This window comes from Chiroxiphia lanceolata, chromosome Z, assembly GCF_009829145.1.
Source record: "Chiroxiphia lanceolata isolate bChiLan1 chromosome Z, bChiLan1.pri, whole genome shotgun sequence".
Lineage (NCBI taxonomy): Eukaryota > Metazoa > Chordata > Aves > Passeriformes > Pipridae > Chiroxiphia > Chiroxiphia lanceolata.
In genome coordinates this window covers 10,651,609-10,676,755 of record NC_045671.1, presented here as the reverse complement: position 1 = coordinate 10,676,755, position 25,147 = coordinate 10,651,609, and the positions used below count along the sequence as shown (strand labels likewise).

Below are 25,147 nucleotides of genomic sequence, written 5' to 3'. Positions count from 1 at the left end.
GCCATGGAGGAGATAGTACAAAACTGTGTGTATATCTGAAAATAGTAACATCTGAACTCTTTGAGCATGTAAAAGTTTAAAGTTGAACTTCATGTACGTGTTGTATATTTTCCATAGCCCCATGTTTTTACTTGGGTTTCACAGATATTCACATTCCACTTTACTAAACAGACACTCAGACATTTATGAGTAAGGCATTCTCCCTTTGAAGTGCTTGCTAGAAATACACCTTATTTTCCACTTTCAAAGTGTGAAAAATATGTCTTCCTACAAAGTTCATAACCTGCTTCTGTTTTTAATGCCTCTCTATGCTGTTTGCATTGCTAATAATCCAAAGCTAATTTGTCCTATTGAGGCATCGTTTTTATGTAAAATCATAGGATTTTTGATGCTGATATTTAAATGGTCCTCAGGTTTGGCTCTGAAGTGTTTGAATGAAGGAAAAGGTAGACTGTATCTTGTTTAGCATAAAATGACACTGAAAAGATGAAATACCTTTGCTAACTGACTTTCTAGCAACCAATACCTTTGTCTATGACTCCTGTTCCCGGGTATCTTATGAAAAAAACCTCAGCTCAACAAAGCGTACAGAGAAGGTTTGGATGAGCCTGTCCTATGTCAGGATGCTGCTTCCAGTGGGCAGCTGGAAACTGTTTTTTTGTGGGAGTGGTGCACTTGCGGGATGGCTGAGGGGATGCTCCAGCCTCAGTACCTTGGGTGCCATGGATGGTTCACCTCACCTGTGCCAGTAACCTCACACTGTGGTAACACAAGTTGGGTTAAGAGTTCAGTGTTTGACTTCTGACTGAGCAAAGCAGTTTAAATGAGAGAGTTTGATTCTACAAGAAGAAGGAGGGTGGCAGGAGTTGCAGGGAAGGAGACATGCTTTGTTTTCTTCAGGGGCATAAAAAAAGGACAGTTCTTCAAGGCCAAAAATGTGTATTCCTTGTTTGAGAGCCTGAGAGCAGAGGGGACATTGCCTCCACAGTGGCAGATCCCACATGGAGTTGATCCAGGGAAGCTTTCCTGAACTCATTTTTGATACAGTGAAAGTGATCCTGAATGAGAGTGGGGCAAGGTCTAACCTTGTGGTATTCAAATGACAAATCTCCTGAGAAACAGTATAGATGGCAATCAGTAACACCTGTGATCTCCTGCTGTGCCAGCGTGTTCATGTCTTATGGTTGAGTGCTCTGAGGTTAAGCAACCTGAATGTAGCTCTGAGACAGACTCATTCTCCAGAGGGACAGGTCTTTTTAACATGGGGGTATGCCAGCCCCGTGGGTGAGTCAAAGCACCCCAGTGCAGGAGTGTTGGCAGAGCAAAGGCAGGCAGCAGGGCTCGGGTGTGCTCCTGCGCTATAAGAGATGAGTGTACCATGCTGCCAGCTCTGATGGATTGTTTTTTTTCTTTTTCCAGGGGATATTTAGCAATTTGTCAAATGCAGAGGGGGTAATGTAGTTGGCCTGTGAGGATGGGCTGGGTGAATAAAGGCAGTGGTGTTTTTGTGCATGCAAGGAGGCGTAGGAACCCACAGGAGGATACTCACAACTTTTCTTCTCTCTTTCTTCATTAACAAGAGAAGCCTGATACAAAAATCAAAAGGTCTAGCCCATTTTAAAAAGAACTAATATATCAAGGCGTATTGAAGAGACAAGGACTGTCTCTGTCCCAGAGCAAATGAATAAGAGGGGCATGAGAATGGGGCACAGGACAATGGGAGGAGGGAAGGTGGGGAGCTCTGGATGCCCTGCACTCTGTGGCTGGGAACAAGGTGGCATTCACTAGGCAGGAGGACATTTACGTTTGATGGGACACGTATTTGTACAATGCATCCAGTTAGCCCATCAGCCTGCAGACTCTGCAATACCTTAGAAAGCAAAATCAAGCAGGATCTCAGGGATCAGTCAGTCAATAAGGAAGCAAGAAGCTAAGAGAGTGAGGTTTTAGTTTTTTTGGAGGGGCTGCAAATACTCAAATTTGGAGGTGTTAACTATCATGCTGCTGCTGAAGGGTGGGAGGACGTGTTTCAGATGTGTAGCTGGAATGTTACTGCCTGCTGATAGGTACACATAAATATCTTCTGACATAGCTGCTGCACCTATCCTTTCCTGTGCTAGTGCAAGTATGCCAGCAAAGGGGTAGTTAATCAGTCAGCTGAACACCTTTCATCAGATATCCACTATCTGGAAGAAAATAACAAAGCCTAGTAATTAATTTTTAAACTATTTGGTGTGGAAGCATGATTAATAGCAGCCTGAGGGTTTACATTAGTTCCATGCCATTAAAGTTTACAAGTTCATATGCCTATTTACCCTGGTATTTCATAAAAGGATCATTTGTCATGGCAACCTCAGCCTCAGGTGGGCTCTTCTGGCAAATTATTGACACTCAGCCCAGAGGTTCCTCAGGTCTTGGCACATCATAGGTTTTCCCCAGCACCTGGGTTTCAGCTCTAGGAGTGCCTACATCCCAGGATGCCCTGCAGAGAGGGCCAGGGAAAGGTGGAGTTCAGATTCCCTGAAAGCAGAGATTTGATCCTGAATTTCTCTCCTGCTAGCACAGTAGAAGTAGCCCTAGGGCTTTTAGATGAAAAAAGGGCAGGGAACTTGAAAGGACTGACACCCTGTGGGGTTTTTGTAAAGGCTTGACTGCATGTTCTTGCAGTGGGGAGCTGTTACCTGCCTGTGTGAGAGTAGCAAGGTCACATCCATCCCTCATTCCTTACCTCCTCTGCTGGCAAGGGTGAGGTGGGATGCTGGTGCTTAGGAATCCTGGTTTTGTGTGCCTAATTTTTACCTGGTACTGAGTAAGGAGATTAGATGACTAATCCCAGTTCCAAGCATACTTTTGAACTAAGCCGTGCTTTTTTGGCTGTACCTAAATCATTTGTGTTTAGCCAGCCCTTAAGACTGTATTTAAATCAAATGCTATGCTGGGTAGCCTTCGATAATCTGCTGCAAAGCAGAAATTAAATGGTCCTTTTCATCAGATGTGGGTTTTACCCCACTAAAGATTTCACCAGCCCGCATGTGTAGCACAGGCAAATTGTTTTAATGCGTGGGTTGTCTCCACAGTGATACAGTGATTTTTCTGAGTTTTGCCTGAGAACTGATGTAATCTGGAGCATTTTTAGTATGGAAAATAAAATATGTCTGTGATTTCCGTGGTTTGATGATAATCTTAGAAATCCAGAACCCAAAACAATTGCACATTGTACAAGGATAAACAATTAACAAAAAATGTCTTTCCTGTTTGTCCTCGCTCTGCATTTCTTAAACCAGTTTAACTTATTTTAGCAAGTGGAACTGATTTTTTCAGATGAGTGACAGTCATTCTGAAAAACTGAGATATGTTCCTGCTTGAAAAACAATCTTACTCACTGACATTAAAAACTTAATATGTAATGAAAGGACTGGGCTGGTAGTTTTTTGTTACTAGGTGTTTATCTGCAATTAATATGTCCCAACTTAAAGGCTAACTTAAAACGTAAGCATTCATTACAACTATGTAACAGGTAAACATCAGACTTCCAATGGGAATCCTTAGAAAAATCTATTTAAAACAAGCATGTTGTAATTTCTGTGTGTGTATGTTCAGCTGAGAAGAGTAACTTCTTTAGTATCTTTCATGTTTCACCACTGTGACTAGGTGTATGATTTCTGAACATAGTTTTGTAACTCATCATGTGAATGACCACGTAGTTTGTTAGAAAGCAGGAAATTCTAAAAAAGGCAGCTATACCTTTTATGATTAAGATCCCTTAAGTATTTAGTCAGTCATAGTATACTGCTTTGTGCTAGACACCCTTTGCATTAGTTGTTTTTCTGGAATTAGAGATGTATTATGAATGTAGGGCATATCACATTAACTACAAGCACATATATTCTCTGATTCTATCCTTTTCCTTGATAGGTGACATGCAGCCCTTTAGGGCTAAATTACATAGGTGAATAGTGTGTCTGTAAAGCATACATAAAGGAGAACCTCCCCTAAATGATAATTCTGTAGGTAGTTCACTTCTGGTACAAAACAGTGCTGCTCCTTGGATAAATCAGTTGTGCTCCTTTGAGGCTGATAGTAAAGGTGCTACAGGAACCAAAACCACAGAGAGGTAAAATGGCTGGTAGCAGCTTGCGAAAGGAATCTTTGAACATGATGGATAGAGCCAGAAATAAATCCCATGCAGGTTTTCAGAGGGGGAAAATCTGGTCCCAGAGGAACATCCTGTTCCTGGAGCAGAGCAGTTTTCAGCCCAGCCTGCCCCTGCATTGGCCACGCCGTTGGAGGTCTGAGACCCAGTGATGTCAGGCTGTGGGTTGAGTCCAAAATTTGTGCAAATGAGTGACAGCAAGAGCCCCTTTATGTGAACAGACTGTGCATAAGGTTCTAACTCTGCTGAGGTGGCAATTCCTGTGTCTATGTTTAATAGAAGGAACTCATTTTGTCTCTATCTGGAAATTTCTACCTGGCCTGTTGGCAGCAGGCACTGGGAGTTTAAAGCTATTTTCTAGATAACATAGGAGAGTGTTGGAAGCAATAAACAAACAAAGAATGGGCAGCTTTCACAGGCAGTGGGATGGATGGGTTTCTCCATACCCTTGCATCTCAGTTGTTACTGTGCCCTGGTGTATTTTAGCTGACATTGCACAGCACAGCCACCCTGCAGCCTGGGACTGAATAGGTTTTTGCTTTAGTTTACCATTGAGACAATAGAGCAACTTGTGGCTGCCCCAGCTGGATGACCAGGAGTAAATCTAGCAGTTTTTCAAGAATGGGCTATTAGGAAAAACAAGGAAGAAACACTGAAGAATAAGGATTAGATACAAGACAGAGCTGGCTTTGTGGTTAATTTTCTTCTCATAGCAAGAAAATAACCTTCACTGACAAAATCCCTTAACTCCATGAATTTGGCAGCCTTTTTTAAGTAAATCACAGATATTGGTTGTTAATATACTTTTCTTTTTGTCAATTTATTTTATTTCAGCAGACCTTCTTGTAGAAAAAAATGCTTCTGGTCCACAAGTGGCTTTAAAGTGGCTGAGAGTTTGTCACTAGTGGTACTTCGGTCCTGCTCGAGTAAGCATCCTCTTGTCTAGGTGTAGCCAGGGTAGCAGTGTTTTGGCATGCCTGGAGTGCACATCAGCTCGTGTACCAGCTGGTCAGATGCATATCTGAACAGTGCAGGCAGGCAAAGGCATGGTTTCACCCTTAAGGAAATGGGTTTAACTGCGGTGCCCCATCTTTGTGTCCAAATCAAACGAAGTGCAAAAAAAAGCAGGGATCTTTCCATATGTGGGCTCTTTCGTGGTGGAGCAGGGTGGCTTGTGGGCTGTGAGCAATGCTTGCTCCCCAAACTCCTTCAACCTGCACTTCAGTTTCAAAGTCCTCACAATGGGGCCGCGTTGCCTGGTGCGCAGAACACTGAGGTGGAGCACACACCTCCGTCTCCTCTGCACTCAGCATTACTGCTGTACCAGCAGATACTGGAAAGGAGATAGACACAACCAGGCAGCCTTGCTGGAAGATGCTTCCTTAAAGGGAAGTGATGTCTTATTCGACTGAGGTGCTAAATTGTTAAGCTAGAATTTTAAAGTGGAGTATATGCTTCAGTTTGCAGAATTCACATAATAAGGTGACATGCTCCCCTAAAAGAAAAATCTCTTGCAGGTTTCCACATAAACACTGTCTCCCTGTGAAAGATGAAATTGATGCAATAGTACTTGAATAAATCTTTCTTAAATATGCCCAAGGTTTTACTGTTACGTGGCATCTCCTTGCACTGAGGAATGCTCATCCTCTTTTTCTAGGGAGACATGTGAGTTCCAGCCCCAAACAATAAAGAATGTTTGGACAGTTACATGTCCTTTAGAAAACAAAGTCCTGGGCCCTGCCCTCATGTGTTCTTGAGCAGGTGCCCATTTGTGTATTTATAGAGATTGAATATCAGTGAATGTAGCGAGAAGCTGTCTTGGCTACAGCTGCATTGCCCAGAATCTGGCGTAATGCCCTATGTTCTCTTTCAGTTTTGAATTAAATATTGAGGAAATGGCCTTCTCTGAAGAAGGCACGTGTTTCTATTATTTTTCCCTTTCCTTTTACTGTTTCTTTGAAGCACTAAGGTCCTTTAGAGGGGCATTCTGGTTGCCCAAGTGAACAGGTTGTCTTTTCGGTCTTAGGCATCTAAACATACAGGTTTGGTTAACTGTCTTACAGCTGTATCTTATTTTCCAGTTGCTGGGCTGGTTCCACAGTGATGTGATCTCTGTGGAAACAGGTCTAGTCATGTATCTGTGTCTGCAGGCATCTAGAGGCATGCTGTTTATGACAGCTGTCTATGAGTGCGTCCTCTGGCTTTGCATTTGTTATACTTGGGAGTCCTTGAAATCCCAATCCCGATGCATGGAAGTAGCTGTTATCAATAGGTGAGGTTTGGGAGCTCTGCGAGTTTCTGTTGCATCGTGGCATTGAGAAATCACATGAAGATCTGAGGAGGTGGACGGTACATAAATGAGAGCTGTGATAATCCTGTTACGGTGGTAACATGCAGAATCATATGTGGTAGTGTTATACCTGTAGGACTAATTACTGCAAAGCTGAAACTGGACATGATATTCCTGGTTTGAAATGCACTTCCCCTATTCTCAGGTAATGCTCAAGTGTAAGGATATTCTTCCCTCACATTCACATTCTCAATCTGCATCTCAGTTCCACCTAGAGTTTGACTTGAGTTTTTATAAACTAAAAGTTTAACAGAAAATCAGTTGGTAACAACGATGTTTTATCTTTAAAAAAGAATAATTAAAAAAAACCTGAATCATTTCTATCTGGCGATCATCTATATTGTATAAGAATCATGAGCACCTTATTCTGGATTTGTGCAGCTGAGACCAAGGGCATAGAAACTCATCAAGGAACTGCTGAGGGCCCCTCTGGGCATCCCAGTGCTTAGAACAACATCAGCAGCAGTGGCAATGTCCTAAATGGGAATGTGCAACATCAACAAATGATATCAAATAGAAAAGTCCCTGCTCCAGAGTTAAGTGAAGAGTGTATTGTGCTGGATAGTGAGTCAGCAGAACACAACTGAAGATATTTGACAAGAATGCATGTAAGAAAAGTTAGCTAGGTCAGGGTTTCTTAGAAAAGCTCATAAATAAAGGATCATAATTATAATTGGCTTGCTGAAGAAGGATTAAAAAGAGAGCACTGACAGTTTAATTGCAACTGCTTAAAAAATACTTTTATTGAAGCAGCATGAGATAGCAGGAAGACATCTACCTAAATAGTAAGATGTGTTATGGAGAACTCCATAGTCATGAAGTCTGTGAAAAAGCTTGTTACAGAATCACAGAATCAGTTAGTTTGGAAAAGACCTCTGAGATCATCAAGTCTAACCTTTGACTGATCAGCACCATGTCAACTAGAGCATGGCACCAGGTGCCAGTCTTTCCTTGAACAGCTTCAGGGATGGTGACTGCACCACCTCCCTGAGAGATTGTCATGAGATTGGTTTAAAATACATCATAGCATTTTTTTTTTAATATAGCTGCTGTATTTGAACTTTGTTGCCGTATTTTTACTGTGCTATAGTTTTGCAGTATAACACAATACTGCTAAACTTCATGAGGTTCACTTACAGTATTCATAATCCTGATATTAGATGAGTGTCATATGTTTATAGGATCAAACTTCCATGCTTGATTGCTTAGTTTCATCTGTTTGGAATAATCTAAAACAGGGTGAAGGCAGACTTCAGTGGGCATTATCTCACCTGAGCATCATGTCAAGTATGTAAATTGATAAGATTTTTGCAAAAAGTCTAGGTACAACCCTCTGCAGTTCTGCAAGGTCCTCACTGATTTTGGCTGGAACTATAATTTGACAACTTGAAAATCACTGTGGATATACTGGAAAGTAGATGCAGAGACCAGGTTTGGGAAATGTTAGTTGTTTGCCTTTGCAATAGAGAAAAAGTGCTGATGATGCTCCCCACCTGGCACTGAAGTGGTATTAATTGCTGTAATTGCTGTGATTCAGAGCTGGGCAGTTCCAGATGGGAGAGAGTAAGCTTACTTAACAGCTAGTAGGCAGGATATGGAAAATTATGGGTCCTGCATAGCTGTAGCTTGGCTCTCTTCCATGTCAGTAGTATTTTGCATTGCTGTGTATGCTGTTAACACCTTGGTATATATGAATAGTGTGGTCATACTATAGCTGCTTGGGGAACTATAACTTTGAACTGTGTAAAATTTATTCATGTGATTTCCATTGAGAGAGGTTGTTTCTTTTTTTTTTTTTCCCCCTGATGGAAGAGGATTATTTAGAGTAGAAAGGCAGGAAAATAAAAGGGATGTATGTGTGCTTATCTTATTTAGCTATGGAGTTAGCTTACCTACTTTTTAGGTATTTGGATAGGATTTGAAAGTAATATGGAAGATCTCATTAAGACATTTCCATATATTTATACTGCAGCCTCCAAAGCTGTTGAGCAAACCTGGCAGCTTCTGTGCTGCCAGTGGCATTGCTGCCACTTTGAAGGGTGGCTCTGCTGTGCAGAAGGAGCCAGGGACAATAATTTTTTAGTTGACATGCAAGTTGTGAAGCTCAGCTTGCACCTGTGATTAAAAAGCAGCATAAATAAAAATCGAAAATACTATAATCAAAATTTTCTGCTTTTTATTAGAGCTCAACTAAAAGACTTTTGCTTACTTACAAGAGTAGTTGAACTCTAATAGATTTTGTACTCTCTGTAGATTTTATCCCGAGAGTGTCTAAGGTTGAACCATGCACATAATTACTTACCATGGACACCTTCAAGCAGCCTGTGAAGACATCTTCATATTTACTCTGATTTCTATTTGAAATATTCATGGAATATACACTTCTTCTATCCCTTTTTAACCCTTTTCACCAGCAAGGAACAATCCCTTCAAAATTTTCTGTAGCTGTTATTTCACATGTTCCTCTGTCCTTCGCATCGTGCAACACATGTTCTGTGTGGAATTATGGAAACTTCTAAATGATTGAGCGAGATGATATGCATAAAAACTTTATGCCCCTCATGGTATCCAGTATCCCTTTCAAGAACTGGTGCTTGAACATGTTTCTGGAATAATGTGAGAAGTTGCAGGTGTGCCCAGCAGATGATTTGGCTGGGGAGTGTAGGTGCAATCTCACCTGTAAATAATAACTATTACTCTTTTAGAAGAATATTTTAAATGGCATAAATTACCCACAGTTTCACCTTCCTTGGCAACATAAGATAAAATGCTGGGGTTTGTGTTTTCAGCAACTGAGCAGTGGCATAGATGACCCTCTGAGAATTTTCTAATGTGATTTTTCATATGTGATGTCAGGGGATTTGGCCAAGAGGGGCTTTGGCAAGAGGCTGTGGCAGTAATCTCCCAAACTGCCAACTGAGTTTTGACAGGGCTTATCTGACAGATCTGCAGTGTCTACGGAAGTGTTTCCAGGCCTGTGGCATGAGTAGATTTTTAGGTTGAGCAAATTAGCTGACAGAAAGGATTTTGAAGGTTGCTGTGTTACGCTGAGAGGTCTTTGCCATGGACAAAGGAAGTGACAAATAGCTTTCCTTGAAACAAGTGCCAGCCACAAGTTGTAAATCAGCCAGCAGGGAGGTAGAGCTAGTAGAGAGACTAGAGAAAGAATGTCATGTAAAGAAAGCCCATGTTTGATCATCCACAGGCCACTTGGACTCTAATACTGGCACACGAAGCAGTTGTCGAGCTTTGTGGTTTCTTGGTTTGGTTGGGGTTTTTTCAACTCTGAAAAGTTAAACTCCCTGCTGGCAAAGCCTGTCCTAGTGTGCACTCTGTCCATCAGCTCTTGTTATTCCACTAAAAGCCTGACTTTCACCTCTTCTTTCATGCTTTCTCTCCATAGCTCAAAATAACTGCAGCTGCCCTTTAGTCTTTGGCTGTCAGAGTGAGCTGAGCTGTCTGTACCTCCTGTAGCACTGTGGGCTCTTCCCCTGAACTGTAATGCATTTTCTTAATGCAGTATAGGTTGGAGTTACTAAAAGTCTAGTTTTAAATGTAAGAGTAGTGTAAACTTTTGTAATATTCAGTAAAGAATTCCAAAATTCTTCTTACTGTTGGCAAGTGCTTTAAGAGTGAAGGAATGTCTTGGATGTAATTACATTATCAAGGTTTGATTAGTTTGGCTTTACCAATCAACTATGTAATACTTTTTATCTATGGAGCAGTTATTTACTTAACTGGCTGCATGTTTTTGTCTTTGAACGTTTCTGATGTCCAGGTAAAAACTGTGAGAGTTAGACTGACACTTTATGTACTAGCATTTTAAATTGTTTAGATACACTGAAGTGGAAGATATCCTAAATCTATCTTTTTTCTATCCAGGGCAATATTTGTAGAGGTGAGTTGTTCACTGGAAATGGCAATAAGAGACCTCATAATGTGGTACAATCCTTGCTAACACCTCTGCTAGGATGTCAGGAGGTTTTTTATTGTAGTGAAACTCTGAGTGAATGGGAACATCTTTCTTGCAGCTGAAAAGATAATTCATTCTGAATTACTGTCATAAAGTGAGTGCATTGCATTGCTAACGTGTAAGTTGCTGCCTACAAAAGAGGAATACCTGTGCTGCTCAAGTCGTGTGTGTCTCCTTCTGCTGATGGGCCTCCATCTGAACTCAGCTCCTGCAATAATTATTGCTTCACTACTGAAGCACATCAGGCTCCCTGTGAGCAAACCTGTAATGTTTCTGCAGCACTCAGCTTTTAAGTGTTGTTACTCAGTGATACAGACCAAAAAGCTGTAGTTTGCCTGTGGAGACTCATGTGAGGCAGAGCTGGTAGGTAGCAGTTTTCTTTTGTATTAGGGTTATAAGGCAACATTTCATTCATTTCATGTCACTTACTGAAAAAACTATAAAGGACAGGCGGGAAAAGTTCTGGCAGTTCCAGAGAATACATTACTGGAGAGGGTAAGTAGTTTTCTCCATTGCTCATTTGCTAGAGAGATGCTTGGCTGAACAAGGGCCAGAAATGGAAGCGGTAATCATTAAACAAGCAAAATCACCAGTTGTGCTCTCCAGAAAAAATCATGACAGAACATACTTCCCGGTCCTGAGACGTGCTAAGTCCCCTGCACAAGGGGAGTGGGACTGCTGCGGGATGAAGGTGCTCAGCCCCTTACAGAATCTCACGTGGTTAAGTGCAGAATTTGTGCGTCTGGGCATGGGAACTGTGATCTGTGAATTTCTTCCCTATCTACAGAGCTGTTCAGACACAACATTAAAGTGTGATTTGAGTGTTCAGAATAGCAGATAGTGGTTAACTATTTTTAAAAATGGGTCAAAAGTTGCCGTTTTCCCCCTGAGGTTTTTTGGAGACACATTCCTTTGGATTCCAACAGTTGAGAAAATAACTTTCCAAATTAGTCACTGTGGTTAATTTGTAGATTCCCTCTAGTGAATCAATTCCATAGGGAAAAAAAAAATTTGTAATGTGTCAATTGCCATTGCTTTTTTTTTTCTTTTTTCTTTCTTTTCTAGGTGAACATGTTTGTGGAAGGATTCCATGACGCTATTCTTCTTTATGCTCTAGCTTTACGGGAAGTCCTGAAGTTTGGTTTCACTAAGAAAGATGGGGAAAAAATCGTTCAGCAAACACGGAACAGAACATATGAAGGTAAGAGTTACTGTGGCATTCCAGATTTCAGAGTCAAAAGGATTCAGGTCTTTGTTGTGTGCAGAGTAAGGACCCATGCTTATTCCACTCTTAAATGAGAGGGAAGTAACATATGAAACTACATACAGCTTTAAGGCTGGCTCACATACCTCATTTGTCTGACTTTTTTTTTGCACCACCTGTCGAGGTCTTACTCAGTTCAAAGTACTCTAATAATTTAATGACCCTCACTGATGTGGTAAAGAAATACCAATAATTTTCTCAGGCTCCTTCTTTGTTTTTGAAAAGATTACATCTGCTCACTTTACTCATGTTCATCTATTAGCTCTGAGATTGCCTCATTTTTTCCATGTCACTTTTTTATCTTAAAAGCCTGGGAATGGATAGAAGCAAGCAGGTGCCAGGATTAAGGTTATTTTGTGTTTCTTGATGGGACTCCGTTGGGCCCTAGTAGGATTTCCCCCAGCCTCCTTTCAGGAGCTGTGCATGTTATCTCAGAGGCAGCAGCTGAACACCACTGTGCCTTTTTGTACCTAATCCTGGACATTACAATTCCACAGTGCAGATGGCACTTGTGTATCACCTTGCTGATGTAAAGCAATGCAAATGCTTTTTCCAGGTAAGAATTGTAGTAAAGAAACTGAGGATTATTGGTTTCATCTGTCATCTCTTAAAATATTTCCATCCATTTCTTTATAATGTTCCCTTCCATCTCATGTAATACTTCAGTCATTTGGTGTAGGATTGGCAAGATTTCCTATGGAAATGCCTAAGAGAAGTAAACATTTCCCCTAGATAAGAAATGAATGATTCATTTGAATGTGTAAGAAAAACCCTGGTGGCCAGGTTCTCAGCTCTAATAACACACTGGATGTAGTGTAGGAAGGCAAGAAGGGCAGCAGCTCCAAACCAAGTTTTTATTCTCAAACTGTGGCCTGAACACAAGGCAAAAGAATACTCAGGGCAGCTTAAGGGAACTCAGGGATTGCTTTAAATTATGTTGGTTGCAGCCATCCCATAAGAAGCCCTCCACCGGCTGGAGATTGTGCTTGATGTCCCACTACCTCTCTTCACATCCATGGCTTCCCAAAACAGTCTGTTTTAACAAAGGGAATTTAATGTCTAGGGATTTGCCTCAGTCTTTGGTTGTCCTGTGTATGAACAAATGCCCCAGTACAGCCTGTGTTTTCTTTACTCCTGTTTCTGTGCTCCAGGAAGCCACCCGCTGGGTGTGCCCATGTGAGTCTTTTGTAGTACCATGTGCTCCATGGGCGTTTTACATGGTTGATTCTCACGCCTTGCGTGTAAAACCAGCCAGGAGGAAAAAATGTTCTCTCTCCTCACTTGTGAAAACCAGGTTGTTGTTGATTGCTGATCTATGTACACTTATTCTGAAAATATAGCTGTAAAGTTGGGCTGTGAGGGTGCAGATGAAAAGGTCAAAACACCACATAAGTCATATGCCATTTCCTCCCCGTGGCAGTATTTTGCTGGACATAAAACTGATTTTGGAAGAGGCCTTTAATTTGATATCTTGCAATCCAGTCCTTTTAGGAAGGTCATGTCCCTTTGTTCTTCCAGAAGACTCTTCTCTGCAGTGGCTGCAGCATTGCAGAGTGCAGTCCCTGCACACACCCATCAGGCTCTGCTGCAGGACTGAGGCTTTATAATTCCCTTCAGCTTTTGCAGGCCTCAGTGATGAGAACTTCAGTTTCATTAATTACGTTAATTCAACTGCTGACATTTAGATATCTAAGTTCCTTGGCACCTCATGTTACAGCTTGGTCTGACCCATCAGGACTCCCAAGAGGATCTGGATGCTGCTTCCTGCAGCATTCCATCTGCCAACCACAACTGCACAGACATCATGTGCTTAGGAAGGGTTCAGTCTGAGGTGATCAAAGGGTCTCTTACTGTTGTTAGAGACACCCTGGTGTGACTGCAGGGCACATTTTATGGAGACTATTTTCTATTAATTGGAATTTCCTCTGAAAAAGTAGCAAAATGTTCTGTATGTATCTGTATGTATCTCACATAACAGAACAAAAAGAAAGTCTAGATAAAATCCTTCCCCCTTCATCCAAATCCAGTTCTTATCAAGGTTGTTTCAAAATTTCCTACCTATGTTTTTTAAGGAAGAACGTTGCAGGAAATGTCAACATTCCAAACTACCTGTTTTGATTCAGATGGAAAAATCAAAAATTAGTCTTTCCTGCTAAAAAAAAAAAATAAATCCCATCGGAATTCTGAGTTTCAATAATTTTAGTACCCACTTCCAAAAATTTTTGGTTTTCTTAGGCCAGGTTAACAGCTCCCGTCAGATTCAGAATCGAAATTGCTGTGTAGGCAAGGACATAGTGGGCTCTTCTTCCAGCGCTCTCACAGCCAAGTGGTTGTTACACCCATTCTGTTTTCCTGCAGTAATCGAATTGACAGTTGTTTGATTACTGTCTTGTTATAACGAAACAGATGCTCAACAATAATCTTTGATTACCACTACATATTTTGAAAATCGCAGCAAGTCAAAACATTCCTGACATCATCTCTAAATCAGAACAGAGACAGGATGAATGAAGGTGTGTTACTCTGTTGCATGTTCACTGTCATTAGGCACATTGAGGGGAATTTATACTCTGACTGAATATCTGACCTCTCTCTTCTGATTTACCATTGCTGAGAGCCTGAGTCTCCACAGCTTTGTGTCTTCTCTGGTCATGTAGTTGGTGTAACATGGATATACAGTGGTACCTATTTGCCTTGCACATGTGTAAATGGCTGTGTTTGGTGTCAGGCAGTGGAGGATCACATCTGAGGTGATAAAGCATATCAACAACTTTATGATGTCTTCATCATAGTTAATTGGTGTTGTTTGATGGCTTTTAAGAACCAATTTGACTTACACAGCAAGAGTTTGGAGCCATGCTCTTTTTACACAAGGACAGAGATTGTAAGAAGAGATTCAGACTGAATCCAAGGATGTGTTTATTCCTTGTGACATCTGGAACAAGTTGCCCTAGTGAGGTTGTGCAGTTTCCATCACTGGAGGTTTTAGAGACCAGATAAAATCCTGCGCATCCTTCTGTTCTGACCTTGTGGCTGACCCTGCTCTGAGCAGGGTGTTCGGCTCGATGTCTCCTGAAGCCGCTTCAAACTTGAGATATCCTATGAGTCTATGATTCCCAATTTCCCTAAAGTTTCCCAGAAGTTGTAAAGGAAGGAAGTGAACTGGGGGTCTAAGAAATATATTACAAACAGCGTCGTATTATGTAGTTAATCTTATGTAAACGAACACAGGGCTTAATGCATATGTAGTGCACATGGTGCCTCTTGTTCATACCCTCTCCAGTATCCCATTAGATGGAAACAACATTGGACTGGCTCTGTGGGTGCAGTCTGTGAGATGTAGGTCTGTGTCCTCTGCAGCATGAGCTGCACTCTTTTTATTGAGGCACCGTTAGATATTTCAGGGTTAGGCACTCTGTAAATAGTTCACATTAAATATATTTGTGTTTTATTCTTACATGCTGGCTTTTGGATTAGATTTTTCTCACATAGTCTCCAAAAAGTCTCACACATTTGATATTTAAAAAGGAGAAATGTTAAGAATTCAGGAATGCAGGCACCAAGATGAAATTACAATTTCTTTTGGAATGCCAACAAAAATGCTGGGAGACTGATGAGATTTCCTGTCATATTGGTCTGTGAAAACCTGTCCACTGTTTTCTTGTGTTCCTTGAAAAGGCTCAGTATTTTAACTAATTAATCTTCTGATTCCTCACATGCCATTCTTTAGGCATTGCAGGGCAGGTGTCCATTGATGCCAATGGAGACAGATACGGGGATTTCTCTGTGATTGGAATGACAGACCCAGAGGCAGGCACACAGGAGGTAAGGAAACAAACACCATTGCACTTGGCCACTGATGAATTAGCCAGTGTAATATAACATGACATCATCTCTTTACTTGGTGGTTTAACCTTATCAACTTAAAGACCAAATCCTTTCTGTAAAATAACTATCTTGAAGTAGTTATCCAAAAGTTTTTTAAACTTCTTTTCTTTCACGATACATCTTTCTTCACATGATGCTAGCCTTTAACTAAAGTGTGAATTCTCACAAGCCAGCTAAGCAATTATAATTCTGAATATGAGAAATTATTGTTTAAAGTGAGCAAGGCCTTTTATTCACTGGTAGGAAAAAGGATTAATCTTACAGCAGCAGCGATGCACAAGTTATCCTGATGTATTAACACAGCAAGTACATGTATTTCAGTCTTACACTGAGGTCAGCCACAAGCAGGAGTGCAGACCTTGCTTGGCCTTGTTTATCAGGCCTAAGTGCCTTGTTTTCAGTGTTTAAGAGACATTTTAATTAGATGGCTCCATATACACCACATAGGTTATTCCACTGGATGCAGAAGGAGTGGAAGAGATGAAAAATAGCACGTCTGGGCTGAATTTATTAATACATGCATTGCCCTAACTCCAGTTGCACCTTTTGTTAGTTACAAAGTCAGTTTCAGCCTAAGCTTTGCTGGTCTGCCCTATTTCATGAAAGTCAGCTGTAAAGCAGCAGTGCATCTGAGCTGGACATTTCCATGTGTGGATTTGAATCCAGTGAAGTTATATTATTCCTGTCACTGCTGCAGCAGAGACAACTCAAGGAGCCTTTTTAAAAGTGTGAGGATGTCTTTTGTGCGTTAGTGGATAAAAGTGGTTGAAAAACTACGGCAGTAAACTGCAGACACTCACGAAGGTAGTAGGAGTACAAGTTGGTTGTGATAACTTTGGTTTGAACAACCTGTATTTCTTCTGTTTATTCAGTCCATTAGCTTTTTATCTCGTTTATCAATTTAATCTCCCTCTCCCACCCTCTCTTCCATTGCTCTTTTACTTGCAATTTAAACTATCTTTTACTTTTTTAGTGTTACATTTCTTCCTTTAACTTATTGTTCAATTTCCCTCTGCTTTACTGTGTATAAAATACACATACAATTAACATTTTACATGTGATTACTTCCACTTATCTGCTATGTCATTTCTACTCTTACTCTAAAAACATTGTTTCTTCGATAACTTATTTTATTCGTTTGAAGTTTTTTTCTGTGTCTGTACAAGAACGTTTCTCAGCTGAACTGTGCCAGATGAATGGGTGTTTGGGCAGAGCTGTTTTCCCAGTTCTGTTCACACAGTTTAAAGCTAGAAGAAAACTTCAGATTACCTAGTTTGACCTCTGCCATTTTACAGACAGTCAGGTTTCTTACCCTTGTATGGAACCCTGTAGTTTACACGTGACTAAAGCTCAGGCTGTAACAGGCATTCATTTTTCCTTTGGAGACACTGAGAGAACAGGGACTGCCTCAACGTTTGTTCCACTGTTTAACCACTCCTGCTCTTCAAAAATCTGTATCGTCCTTCTGATCTGAATCTACTTGGTTGCTGCTTATAGTGTTTTGTTCTTAAGCCGTTCTGCATACTTTCATCCTCTACCTTCCTGCAGGTAGAGGACTCTCTCACTACTGTTTGATAAATTAAACCATCATTTAATGAATAATTTGCTGCCTGCAAATTGTCTCAGAGGTTTTTTTCCTCTGCTTTTTCCAGTTTACTGAATTTGCCTTTATTTTTGAACAAACGTTAAAAAACCTCTTTCGGCAAAGAATTTCTGTTTCAGTGGCAACAGGGAGAGAAATTAGCTCCTTCATCTAGTGTAAAATCTACCTTTGTATGTCTAACCAGAGCAAATGTTCTCTAAACTCTTTAGCTTCAAAATGAAAGTTAGGTGAAAGACTTGAACAGGCCTTAAGTTCTAAACCCAGTGTATTAATACGTGGTTTTCATCCATGGTGGGACAAATACATCTTTTGATGTGCTTCTGCCACCGCTTCTGACTACTTCAGTGTCATGATATTTGGCCTTGCTTACTGTACGTAGATGTTTTTAGACTATTTTCAGATTAGTCAACTACTACTGTTAGCACAGTTTAGTCCCACAACTTTGCAGTAAATTCAACATCTTACCTTGAAAAAAGCCTGGGCTTAACTGTTAAAGACAGGACTGAAATCCTGAAGTGACTGTCATAGTTCTTCAGAAGATTTGAAGACTTTAACTGACCTTAATCAAGTACCTCCGAATTCTGACAAAATAGAAAACTCGACCCTAGACTGTGTAGTTGGAAGTCTCAGCACTGAATCTACTTGAAATCATAAAACCATAGGACCACAGAATGGCTTGGATTGGAAGGGACCTTAAAGATCGTCCAGTTCCAACCCTCCTGCCCTGAGCAGGGGCACTTTCCACTAGACCAGGTTGCTGAGAGCCTCATCCAGCCTGGCCTTGAACACTTCAAGGGATGGGGCATCCACGGCTTCCCTGGGCAACCTGTACCAGTGTCTCACCACACTCACAGCAAAGAATTTCTTCCTAACATCTAGTATAAATCTCTTCTAGTTTAAATCTGTTCCCTCTTGTCCTGTCACTACCTGCTGTGATAAAGTCAACCTCTCTCTATTTCATAACCCTCTATAAGTACTGGAAGGCTGCAATGAGGTTTCCCCGGAGCCTTCTCTTTTCCATGCTAAGCAACCCCAGTTCTCTCAGCCTTTCCTTATAGGAAAGGTGTTCCAGCTCTCTAATCAACTTCTTGGCCTCCTCTGGACTTATTTCAACAGGGCCACGTCCTTCTTGTGTTGGGGACCCCAGAGCTGGATTCTTTGCTCCAGGTGGGGTCTTACTAGAGCAGAGCAGAGGGGCAGAATCACCTCCCTTGGCCTACTGCCCACCGTGCTTTGGATGCAGCCCAGGACATGTTGGGCCTTCTGGGCTGCGAGTGCACATGGCTGGGTCATGTTCAGCGTTTCATCCACGAGAACCCACAAGTCCTTCTGGGCAGGGCTGCTCTCAATGAGTTCTTCCCTCAGTCTGGACTCATGTCTAGTTACTGATACTTTCACTTGGATGAGAGTCCTGGGCACTCAACCCACTGTGCAGCAAGTGAAGAAAGCCCAGGGACAAAGGAGGAATATTCAGAAGGTTAAAAATCTTAAATAAACAGGATTTATATAGAAGAGAAGCCTGAGGGCAGACCAGATAAGGGCCTGTGAATATGTTAAGCAGTGTTTCAGAAAGAAGAGTCTCTGTGTCCACTGGCAATTGGGTAAGTAGTGACGGATAATTACAACTAAGGAATGTTAGGTTACATGCGAGGGAAAACAACTGACAGTAAGGCTAGCTAAGTTCTGGAATAATTCCCTGAAGAAATTGTCAAGTCTTTATCTTTGAAGGCTTTTAAGAACAGATTAGATAAACATCTGTCAGGAATGCTTTTGCTCAGCTGATTCTGCCCTGGGGCAGTGCATACACTACATAACCTCCCACAGACCTCTTCAGCCCTCTTCTTCCAGGGTTCAGCATTGTGCCACAGGAGTCCAACTGAGTGATGCTGCTCTCCTGTTTGTTTTACTTCTCCAAGTTCATAGGAAAATCTTTTCGTTCCTTTCGTGTTTTGCACAGGTGATCGGGGACTACTATGGAAAGCAGGGGCGTTTTGAGATTCGATCAAATGTGAAATACCCTTGGAATCATGGCAGGCTGCGGCTAGATGAAAGCCGAGTTTCAGAGCACACAAACAATACACCGTGTAAATCATGTAAGTTTAGTGACTTAATGCTTCTGCCCCAGCTCAAGAGAGAGGAATCCATGTGTTGATGCAACGTAATAGGCCGTAATAAATTGCTTTAGCACAGTTGTCCATCTAAGACATAGTGACTCTGCTAACTGCTTGGGAAGTAAAGGTCTGGCAGCCGTGGGTAGTACATGGCCTGAATCTCTTCCCTGAACTTAAGCTTGGCAGCAATCATGATTCACAGCACAGAGCCCTGGAGACTTTAGGAGTTTCCAGGGGCCTTTTAGCCAGAAAGAAGGATATAACTGAAACCTGAAACAGAGAAGAATCACACTGATAATTAGCAGCTGTGCTGCCAGTGCTGATGGGAGCAGCGTTCTCCCAATGCAGAATGATTTTCGGTGCTATGAGAAGGGACTGTGAGAGGCCCAGTAGGCTGAGAAGTGAAGTTGTTTGAGTGGGGTAACATCTGTGAATTCTGAAAGCTCAGACTGTCCTCCACAGAGCAGGTGTCCATATTTTCCAGCAAATTGACTTTCCAGACCATGTTGTAGGATTGATCTCCATTGCAAAGGAGATCAGCGTGGGAGGATACCAGTGCCTCGGTGGCAAAGGGTGGTCTTAGCTTTTCACAGAAAACAAATTGCTAGTCCTGGAGTGAAAAGGTAACTCCAGCCTCATAATTCTTCAATCCTTGAAAAACCTGTGTACACACGTGATGTAGAGACTGTTTCCCTCTATGGTCAGTGTGGTGTAGCTATGCACCTTCTTCCTGCTGACGTACAGACAAAATCCCTTCAAAGGGACGAGGGCAAATGAAGAGAAGGGAACAGTTTAATTTCCTTAATATTTCTCTGTTCCTTTCCACAAACCCAGGTGGACGAGGAAATGGGAGCAGACTACATGCATACGAAAATGCCATTGTTCTTCAGCTGCCCTGTACTTCCCAGTGACAGTTTCTCCTTGGGCTCCCCTTCAGCCACTGTGTCCCTGCTCTGCCTCTGTTGAGATTTGGAGCAAGGCGAAGCTCATGTGGCTTTAACTTGAAACTGCATATCTTCAGGAAAAAAATCCCAAAACCAAAAAAAACCACCCCAAAATTGAGGAACTGTTGGGTAATCATAGTCATTTTAATAAACCCGGGTGATAGAGGTCTGTGATGCTAAACCAGGTGAAATGAGTTTGTTTCTGTTACAATGACTCAGGGTATACTCAGTGCTGATTCCCATTATGTGCTTGACTGTAATCCCAGTCTGTGTTATGATTCAGACCAAGCTTTCCAGAGAAGTTTCCTAACAACATTCCCTTGTATTGTATCTCCAGAATTGTGTCATCATCTGACACTGGTTTTGGAGGCTTGTTTAATCCCAAGGAAAGCATGTACAAAAAACAAACGCGCAGACACTGAAACAGGTTCCCATGGAGTCCTGAGCTCTGAAAGGCTTTAGTTATTATCTGATGTTGGTCACTAATTTCCTAGTTGTGTGTATTTTCCAATACATGAATGCAAACAGTTCTCAGTACGAACCCTGATTGGTTTTTTTTCCCCTTCTCAAGCAGGTGGTCTAGGAGAATCAGCAGTTACAGGAATAGTTGTGGGCGCCTTGCTTGGAGCAGGATTGCTAATGGCTTTTTACTTTTTCAGGTTAGTCCAATTGAAATTTTGTAAACTTTTTATTTGTCATCTAAATGTCTCAGCTCCTGGCACAACATCCTTGATGGTAGACAGAGAAGCACCATAATAATCTGTGGTAACGTTTTCACCAAAGACAGTGAACACATTTTGATTGTCCCTTTGTGTTAATCCAAATAACTGTATTGATTTGGGTCTTCATCCTGTAGCTACTTACATCTCTAAGTAATGTGAGTCGTGGAAGTAATTGCAGTGGGTTCCAGACATTCACAGTTGCTTTAGTAAAATGCCCTGGCCTTGAAAGCCTTCTTTGTTTGGTACTTGTTGCCAGCACAGTTTTGCAGGATGTGATTGTGCGAGAAGTTTACATCGTTTGCCTAGTACGAACTTATTTTTTTGCATGTTGAGTGGAATTGTACTGGAAAACAGAAAGAGATTTCTGTTTTGGTCTGAGAGATTATTTGGATACCAAAGCTGTGCATTTAACTTAATAAGCTGAGGTCAATGCAGGGGAATCAGTGTTTTAGTCTTGTTTAAGTAAAATAATTCTTACACTGCTAGTCAGCAAATGTGAAGTCTTGATAGCTGATCCTGTACTGACAGAATAAATTAGTTATACATGTTCAGCACCTTATATGTACAATAATTTATCCTCGTGATATGGAAGAGTAAAGACATATAGGAGAAGAGAATTAACCTCTGCATATAAGAATGAAATAACTCTATCCAATAAAAATATATGTTATAAAGACAGTTAACAAAATAAAACAAGCAAAATCTGCTTCAATTCACTGGAACACTTCAAAGGTCCCAGAACTGGGGTTGTTCGTCAGGTGCTTGCAACTGAAAATTCTACAGGGTGATTTTAATCTTGCATGTCTTCAGTGCTTATACAATATGTTGTTTGGGTTTGAGACAACATTAAGTTAGCTTGGACTGATTAAAGACTATCTTTAAAAGAAAAAGAAAATACGAGTCTGTCTTTATATTCTTGCATCTTATATAGATTCTCAATCGGATTACAGTTGTTAGGTGTGGTTTTTAGCATTGCTGATAGTGGGAGAGAATTGGTATGTAAGGACAAGAAGTGAGGTAGATATCCTGAGCTTGTATAAAGCTATGGGAAGTATCATTGTAAGAACAGGACTTAAACTCATAGTCATCTGACACAAAGATTTGGATTGGAAATCCATGTGAGCAAAGGAGGGTGTCTATAAAAGTAGATGTACACACCTGAGTTCAGCACCCAGTCTTTTTATGTATGGTCAGAGGGGAGAAATGAACACTCTTTTTTTCTGCAGTTCATGTCATCCTCATGTAAAAGCTAAACCAGGTCAGAATAATGTCTCTTAGAAGAGCCTGTTTGTTAACTGAAGGAAGCTGCGGGTACTGTCAGATGGATCTGCACATTGGAGATGTCTAAAGACATATGCGTGACTTTCATCCTGGAGATCTGATTGCAATTGCTCAAAGCAGGTGTAGGGACAACCTTCTTATTCCACCTTTAGAGTAAATGTCTGAAACATAATGTATCAGGATGCATGGGCTGGATTTTCAGAAAATGTAGGTTTAGCAATTGTGTGCCTGAAAGTAATTTGTACCTTTTAAACTGTATATGTACCTTCTGATTGTGTCTCATTTGAATCTGTCATTGTCACAAATGAGTATGCAAAGTTTGGAGTGTGCATGCAAACTGTTAAAATATCTGGGTAGGAGTTTTGATATGTAGCTTTGACAGGACTTAAGCACTTGTATATCCAAAATGTGGGCCTGTCCTTTTGCAAGAGCTACTGCTCTGCATGCTCTGACACGTGGAAGAATCTGACTTAAAAATACATAAAGGAAGTAAACAACACAGTTTTATCAAGTTATTTTGGAGCCTATGATACAGACACAAATATCTAGGGAATATTTTCAGAACTTTTAGGTTGCCAATTTCTATTCAGACATGCTACCCAGATTAAAACCTTGGTGTTTTGAAAATCATTCTTCCACTGCTACATATGCTCTGACTCTGGCTACACATGCAAGTGGAGCAGAGCTTTCCTTGGCGGCGTACAAGCTTTTTGCCATGCATCTCCACAGGCAGTACAAGCTCATGGGACTGGACTGACATCTTTTGGAAAAATTTGTCCTGAAGCTGAGGAGAAGCATAAATGCTAATCATCTTACGATTTTTGGAGCAGGTTTGGGTACTAAATGGGAAGCTGAAAAGCAGTCAGAGGGCTTGTTTGACGTATAAAGTAACATAGCAGAATTCTTCTAAAGGCCCTAGAGGAAGACACACCGGAAGAGCTGTGTCTGATGCATGAGCATTTGTGTTTATTTCTTATCTGTCCTCTACATCCCTCTCCTTAATTCATCATACTACCTCATCTGACATTACAAACATAGTAGCTTTCTCAGAGGGAAATGGGAAAATCAGTTAGTTGATATATAGTTTTGATGAGAGACGCAACTGAATAGTCTGTTCTGTTGTTTGAACTCTCCAGAAAGTGCCCCCCCGCGCACAGTGAAAAGAAATTTGTCTTTGATCAATATAAAGCAGCGATGTGACACAGTTCACATGACACTTCACAAAAACTCCTAATCACTTAGATCAGAAATTTTCAAAGAAGCAAATGTCTGTGTCTTGGTGCTTTGAGACTGCCATGTAGAAATTAACAGGCATTCTTGAGCCTGGGTAAAATGTTTTGAGGAAAACGACTTTAATCTTTGACCAGGGTTTCACATTCTGCCACATTTCATTTTTCAACTGGCACCCAGCTGTCCCCTACAGGCATTCTTTATAAGGGAAGTCTGTTAGCCTATAGCTGGAGAAGGGTTTCTCACTCTGTTTTTTTCTTTTCATGCAGAAAGAAATACAGAATAACTATTGAGAGGCGAACTCGACAGGAGGACTGTAACATGGGGAAACATCGGCAGTTACGTGAAGACTCCATTAGATCTCATTTTTCTACTGCATAAAGAAGAGGAAAAAGAATCCCATTCTTCCTAGGGAAAAAAAAAATAATTAGGGAAAAGGACACAACCAAAGACATCAGTGTAAAAAGAAGAGGCTCTTGAAGAACATACTCTTTTAAGCAGTAGTTTTGTCTTAATTTCTTTCAGAAGCTCAGGAATGATTTACTAATCACATTATGCCGCATGGCCTTTCATCTCATGAAAAAAGAAAATTATGCGGTTTGATGTTATAGGGTGTACTTAATATGTAAAGACAGTATTTCTTAAAGCATGTATTGAGGGCAGCAGATCTGGGTTTAGTTGATGGGGAATGCCTCATTGTGTTCCTTTTTTTTTTTTTTTTTTTTAGCTTCCACCACCTCCTTCCATAATTGCATCTCACCCATGGGTGTCAGATATGGTTTCACAGGCACAGGTGCTGGTTGCTGTCAAAAGGAAAAAAAAGAGATTTATTTGGGGTATGATCCTGCATCACTGAATCACTGCCATTGGTTATAGGGGATATAAGATTTGGTGTACGGAGTTTAGTTCTGGGAGAGAACTGGCACTTGGGTCTAATCAACTCCACTGAAAAAGGCAGGTGGAAACACACACAATTCTTTCCTTGTTTGTGTGGTATCACAATCAAAAGCACTGTTTCTCCCTCTTAAATGCTGGGAGTTACGAAAGTCTCCAGTGAAAAATGGGGAGTTTCGGTGGTGTGAAATAGGGGAGGGAAGACAATCAGGCCTTGGAGAGGACTGTTTAATTCCTCAGTCTTATATGTGTTTTATCACGCTCTTTTCTCTCCACTGCCGTGACTTTTCAGAGTGGCAAATATAGGCCGTGTCGAGCCTGCTCCTGTTCTCAGTGAAGTCAGTGGCAAAATCCCATTAACTTCAATGAGCACAGGACTGCATCCAAAACTGTAAATATGAAAGTGTTTGTATAGCTGACGCAATTCAAAAGGGGATCTTTTTTTGTGTAAAAATGACATTCCATGCTTCCATTTTATTTTTGGGATATTTTTTATCTTGTATTTTTCTATTAAAGTATCTATTTTTGCTTTGGTAGGATTAAAAATAAAGGAAGAGGATGTTTTGAAGACATATTTTTTATGATAGGAGTAGTATGCAGGGAAAGTCAACAGCTGTAAATACATTTTAGAACTAACATTTAGGGGAGGAGAAGTGACTTTGTTGATAGTAACAGACTTTCTTCTCCAGGCATGTGCAACATTCAAGTAGTTACTTAAACAATATAAATGCAGT

The 25,147-nt window shown here is 41.0% G+C and overlaps 1 protein-coding gene across 1 annotated transcript in view; it reads left to right on the top strand.

Moving 5' to 3' along the window:
- NPR3 (natriuretic peptide receptor 3) overlaps positions 1-24,860 on the top strand; it is a 40,660-nt gene extending 15,800 nt beyond the window's left edge. The window contains exons 4-8 of the mRNA XM_032676230.1: positions 11,542-11,677; positions 15,471-15,565; positions 19,189-19,324; positions 20,858-20,945; positions 23,789-24,860. Coding sequence (XP_032532121.1) covers positions 11,542-11,677; positions 15,471-15,565; positions 19,189-19,324; positions 20,858-20,945; positions 23,789-23,900 — 567 coding nt within the window. The 3' untranslated portion in view covers positions 23,901-24,860. The remainder of the gene's footprint in view (positions 1-11,541; positions 11,678-15,470; positions 15,566-19,188; positions 19,325-20,857; positions 20,946-23,788) is intronic.
- Positions 24,861-25,147: the final 287 nt, after the last annotated feature.